Below are 6,412 nucleotides of genomic sequence, written 5' to 3'. Positions count from 1 at the left end.
TGCAACCGAATTGTTTCTCGATCTTTTGCCTAAGATCAAAGTGTGTACCTACAACCAAATGGAAGACGTGGGTAGGCTGCAACTATCTCTCCTAAATTAGTACCTTTTTTTTTTTATCTTACTACTCCTGTTACTCTACTGCCACTCACAGAATTGTTTATAACAGTAGTTCCACTTCTAATTTTGACTAATTCTGCTAACGCAGAGGCACCTAGTGCCATCTACTGAATCATCTACTCTTGTGAGGAGAGAGAGAGAGAGTGAGAGAGAGAGAGAGAGAGAGAGAGGGGAGGGAGGGAGGGAGAGAGGGAGGGAGAGAGAGAGACTTGTGTTTAACCTTCAATGGAAATAAAATTGAAAATCTCAGAATAACTTAACTCTTGCGACCACAGACCAGGCAATACAAGTTTCCCGTGAGAGAGAGTTGGTTGATTCAACCTTCCTGTGAGGGAGAGTTGGTTGATTCAACCTTCCTTTCAGGGAGAGTTTGTTGATTCAAACTTCCTGTGAGGGAGAGTTGGTTGTTTCAACTTTCCTGTGAGGGAGAGTTGGCTGATTCAACCTTCCTGTGAGGGAGAGTTGGTTGATTCAACCTTCCTGTGAGGGAGAGTTGGTTGATTCAACCTTCCTGTGAGGGCGAGTTGGTTGATTCAACCTTCCTGTGAGGGAGAGATGGTTGATTCAACCTGTGAAGGACAGTTGCTTGATTCAACCTTCCTGTGAGGGAGAGATGGTTAATTCAATCTTCCTGTGAGGGAGAGTTGCTTGCTTGAACCTTCCTGTGAGGGAGAGATTGTTAATTCAATCTTCCTGTGAGGGAGAGTTGCATGATTCAACCTTCCTGTGAGGGAGAGTTGCATGATTCAACCTTCCTGTGAGGGAGAGTTGCATGATTCAACCTTCCTGTGAGGGAGAGATGGTTGATTCAACCTGTGAGAAACAGTTGCTTGATTCAACCTTCCTGTGAGGGATGGTTGCATGATTCAACCCTCCTGTGAGAGATGGTTGCGTGATTCAACCTTCCTGTGAGGCTGTCTACTACACAAGGGTCATTAAGCCCACAATAAATCCAGTTGAAGACAATAAGGTGATCCTTGTTTCAAAAATTAGTGTCCTTAATGCGAACCTTAATACGAACCTCATATATAACCCAGAGAACCGGTATTTTACGGAGGATGCGAATGAAATCAGTGTACTCAGCATTCAAGAATTTTTATTATACAATATATATATGTATATATATATATAGAGAGAGAGAGACATTTGTGTCCTAATTTATAATTATGTATCAGTATAAATATTTACAAGAAAGGTAACGTTAGCTCTTCATCCGTTCAAAAGTCGAACCTTTGTAGCAGAGACGTACAAGAGGCAGACGACAGGAGGCAGAAGAGGTCATATTAGAATGGAGTTCCATAGGAAGTGGAGGGGGGAGCTGGGGCGGTATATCCATTGCTGGCACCATTTCCGTTACCAGTGGCACCGTTACCAACACCATTCCCATTGGTTCCATAAGCACTAGCGCCATTACCATTGGCACCGTTACCAGCACCATTTCCATTGGTTCCATAAGCACTAGCGCCATTACCATAGGCACCGTTCCCAGCACCATTTCCATTGGTTCCATAAGCACTAGCGCCATTACCATTGGCACCATTACCAGCACCATTCCCATTGGTTTCATAGGCACTGGCACCATTACCATTGGCACCGTTACCAGCACCATTTCCATTGGTTCTATAAGCAGTAGCGCCATTACTAATGGCACCTTTAATGTAACCATTTCCGTTAATTCCATTTCCGTTGGGTCTATAGCCATTGACACCATTATTGCCTCCATTGCTATTAATTCCATTTCCATTGGTTGCATAACCATTGGCACCATTACTACCTCTATTTCCATTGGTTGCATAACCACTAGCACCATTACCATTAGCACCATTATTACCTCCATTTCCATTGGTTGCATAACGACTGGCACCATTACCATTAGCACCATTACTACCTCCATTTCCATTGGTTGCATAACGACTGGCACCATTGCTACCTCCATTTCCGTTCCTTCCATTTCCATTGGATCCATAGCCATTGGCACCATTTCTGCCTCCATTTCCATTCCTTCCGTTTCCATTGGTTGCATAACCTCTGGCACCATTACCATTAGCACCATTACTACCTCCATTTCCATTGGTTGCATAACCTCTGGCACCATTATTACCTCCATTTCCGTTCTTTCCATTTTCATTCAATCCATAGCCATTGTTTCCATTCCTACCATTACCATTCCCACCGTTCCCGTTTCTTCCATTTCCATTATAATCATTACCATTCCCATTAACAATTCCATTGGTAATACCGTTAGCAATGGGGCCATAACCATAGCCAGCACTGGGAACAACACCAATCTGTTCGTTGACGGAGTAAAAGTTCTCAGCCTGAGAACAGTCCACGTTGAACCACCAGTCACACACCAGGTACTGCTGGTTGAAGATGGTACCATTGGGGCACAGGAATGAGTCCTTCTGGCGTCTGAGGGCACGGTCCTGGCAAATGTGGAACACCTGGCAGCTGGCATCAGGAGCGGTGTCAGCATAATAACCAGGCACTGCCTGGTCATCACAAGAGAAGCCAGTGTCTGGTGGAGAAGACAAGACTGGGTAGTCTTCACCGGGGACGCCGCCTCCGGGAATGTTCTCCTCCAGAGCAACCAGTTCCTGATTTAGTCCATTAGAACCTGTTGGGGGACCATACCTGTTACTTGGGGGAGCTCCATATCCATTGCTTGGAGCACCTGCGAACCCATTACCTGACGAGCGTCCAAATCCATTGCCCGATGGAGCTCCATTTCCATTGATGTGAGTCGCTCCAAAGCCATTGCTTCCTGGAGCTGTGTAACCATTACTCGGGGCTCCATTTGAGGCACCAAACCCATTACCGAAACCTCCATTTGGAGCTCCGTAACTTGTAGGTGGAGGCTTGTCAGCAATGGACACACCTAGAAGTACTGTAAAAGAAAACTTTGTAGTTGTAACTGTATAAAACAGCAAAATTCCCTCAAAATTATCAATTTTTATAAAACTTTATTTCTACACTGAAAGTTAAGCTATATTCACCAATGAACAGAAGAACCTTCATTGTTGTTATCGGCTACAGAAAAGCTAACTTTAAAAAAAGGAGAAGTATGGATCTTGAGTCAGCTAGAGGAGGAAGGTCCTGAAGAGTGATGCTGGTGGAGAAGTTCGATGGGTCTTTTATACCCAGGCTCTCACCAAGCTCCGCCCACCCACCTTACTCTTTCAGTATCCTCGGCTGTCTGTCTTCCTCTCTCCTTTACGATTTATATTCCGGAAGGTCACTCTATTGCTAACCAGGCTCGCCGACTTACTGCATTAACCCTTAATTATCTGTGCAATAAGATAGCAAAGTCGACGTATTACTACAAATTATGCATAATGAGTGTGCTCATAATAATCGAATATAAAATCAGTGAACTACGGAAATATAATGTAAATTATTGTAAAAATAAGCAAAAAATAATATTTCTTGTTACATTAACATAATTTTAAAATACTCCGTCGGTTTAAACAATTAATTTTGTACTCAAATAATGAAAAACTTAATAAATAACGAATATAAATCTATAGTGGAGGGAAAGAGGATTAGGGGTCGATCGAGGAAAGGCGGGAGGGAGGGGGGTAGGTAAAGGAGGTTTTGTGTGCAAGGGGCTTGGACATACTACAGGCATTTGTGAGCATGTTAGATAGGAGTGGGTTTTGGGGACTTCACTAGCTGTTGAAGGGTGAGCAAGGAAATATTTTGTGAAGGAATTCAGGGAAACTGGTTAGACGGACTTCGCTCCTGGAGGTGGACAGTGGAAAAATAAACACATAAGCAGTACAAAGTAATCCTTTGTTGATAACGTTTCGCCCACACAGTGGACTTTATCAAGTAACAAACAGATCAGATCTGATCTGTTTGTGACTTGATGAAGTCCACTGTGTGGGCGAACCGTTATCAATAAAGGTTCTCATTATACTGCTTATGTAAATAAATGGTATAAAATACCGACACAATGGCAATATAAACACAAATGCAGTATAATGTGATCCTTTATTGACTACGTTTCGCCCACACAGTGGGCTTTTTCAAGTCACAAACAGAACTACCTGGGGTGGAAGGAACGCGAGTATTTATAGTCCGGCTGAGGTCAGGTGAAGAATGCTGCATCTGATGATGTACCGAGTTGGGTTGTAGAGTCTAAAAACTTGGGTAGCTTGGAAAGGAGACTGGACAAGTTTGTGAGCAGACCTTCTACAGTGTTCTTATGTGGGATAGCGATGAAGAAGTTTCTTGGCAAGTGGTTCAGCTATGTTATAGAAGCCACTATTCTGGTTGAAGTTGTCGGATATAGAAATAAGTGATGATTCCAGGATTCTTCGGTATTGGGTGTTGTCTTCTGTGGCGATAAGTCTTGAGTTTCTGTAGTTTATCAAGTGGTTGTGTGAATTACGGTGTTGTACGCATGCATTCCTTGTGTCGTCAGACCTGCTTGCGTATTGGTGTTCTGAAATACGTGTTTGGAGGTCCCTTGATGTTTCGCCCACGTATAACTTGTTGCAGTCATTACAAGGGATTATGTATACCCCTGCAGAGGATGGAGGCTTGTCCTGCCTACTACTGGTGATGTCCTTGATGGTCGTGGTTGTGGAGGTAGATACTTGGAATGATGTTTTGGCAAAGATGTTGGAAACATGTTTGGCAATGGAGTTGGTGGGAAGGACTATGTATCTCTTCTCGGCAGTGTCTTCTCTGGGTGTGTTGAAGATGTTTAATGCTCGTCGTCTGCAGTCTCTGATGAAGTGACGAGGATAGTGGAGTTTGGAAAATACCTGTTCAATTATAGTGCATTCTTCCTCAAGGAACTCGTTGCTGCAGATTCTGAGTGCACGCAGGAAGAAGCCTATAATTACACCACGTTTGGTTTTGGTGTCTTGGTGAGAGTAGAAGTGGAGAAGATCGTTTTGGTTGGTGGGTTTTCGATAGACTTTAAAACGAAGTTCGTGGTCAGCTTTGCAGAGTAGAACATCAAGGAAAGGAAGAGTGTTGTCGACCTCTTCTTCAAGTGTGAACTGGATTGAAGGCTCGACCTGGTTGAGCTTGTCTTGGAGAGCTTGAACGTTGAAGCGTTTAGGAGTTATGAGGAGAATGTCGTCAACATAACGTCAACATAACTTGAAGAAGAGGTCGACAACACTCTTCCTTTCCTTGATGTTCTACTCTGCAAAGCTGACCACGAACTTCGTTTTAAAGTCTATCGAAAACCCACCAACCAAAACGATCTTCTCCACTTCTACTCTCACCACGACACCAAAACCAAACGTGGTGTAATTATAGGCTTCTTCCTGCGTGCACTCAGAATCTGCAGCAACGAGTTCCTTGAGGAAGAATGCACTATAATTGAACAGGTATTTTCCAAACTCCACTATCCTCGTCACTTCATCAGAGACTGCAGACGACGAGCATTAAACATCTTCAACACACCCAGAGAAGACACTGCCGAGAAGAGATACATAGTCCTTCCCACCAACTCCATTGCCAAACATGTTTCCAACATCTTTGCCAAAACATCATTCCAAGTATCTACCTCCACAACCACGACCATCAAGGACATCACCAGTAGTAGGCAGGACAAGCCTCCATCCTCTGCAGGGGTATACATAATCCCTTGTAATGACTGCAACAAGTTATACGTGGGCGAAACATCAAGGGACCTCCAAACACGTATTTCAGAACACCAATACGCAAGCAGGTCTGACGACACAAGGAATGCATGCGTACAACACCGTAATTCACACAACCACTTGATAAACTACAGAAACTCAAGACTTATCGCCACAGAAGACAACACCCAATACCGAAGAATCCTGGAATCATCACTTATTTCTATATCCGACAACTTCAACCAGAATAGTGGCTTCTATAACATAGCTGAACCACTTGCCAAGAAACTTCTTCATCGCTATCCCACATAAGAACACTGTAGAAGGTCTGCTCACAAACTTGTCCAGTCTCCTTTCCAAGCTACCCAAGTTTTTAGACTCTACAACCCAACTCGGTACATCATCAGATGCAGCATTCTTCACCTGACCTCAGCCGGACTATAAATACTCGCGTTCCTTCCACCCCAGGTAGTTCTGTTTGTGACTTGAAAAAGCCCACTGTGTGGGCGAAACGTAGTCAATAAAGGATCACATTATACTGCATTTGTGTTTATATTGCCATACTGCATTTGTGTTTATATTGCCATTGTGTCGGTATTTTATACCATTTACTTCCAGGTGGAAAGTTCAGTGTCTGCCCCCTGAAGGAAAGGTGTGGGATATGTGTTGTGTAGAGTGACATCTAAATTGTC

The 6,412-nt window shown here is 43.6% G+C and overlaps 1 protein-coding gene across 1 annotated transcript; it reads right to left on the bottom strand.

Moving 5' to 3' along the window:
* Positions 1–1,262: 1,262 nt before the first annotated feature.
* On the bottom strand, positions 1,263–3,214 carry LOC138852435 (uncharacterized PE-PGRS family protein PE_PGRS20-like). Its single transcript, XM_070083091.1, has 2 exons — positions 3,114–3,214; positions 1,263–3,004 (listed from the first exon to the last, which is right to left on the bottom strand). The coding sequence occupies exons 1-2, from the start codon at positions 3,133–3,135 to the stop codon at positions 1,401–1,403; spliced, it is 1,626 nt and encodes a 541-aa protein (XP_069939192.1). The 5' UTR covers positions 3,136–3,214; the 3' UTR covers positions 1,263–1,400.
* Between the last annotated feature and the right edge of the window lie 3,198 nt (positions 3,215–6,412).

This window comes from Cherax quadricarinatus, chromosome 8, assembly GCF_038502225.1.
Source record: "Cherax quadricarinatus isolate ZL_2023a chromosome 8, ASM3850222v1, whole genome shotgun sequence".
NCBI lineage: Eukaryota > Metazoa > Arthropoda > Malacostraca > Decapoda > Parastacidae > Cherax > Cherax quadricarinatus.
This window is presented reverse-complemented; position numbering and strand designations above follow the sequence as displayed.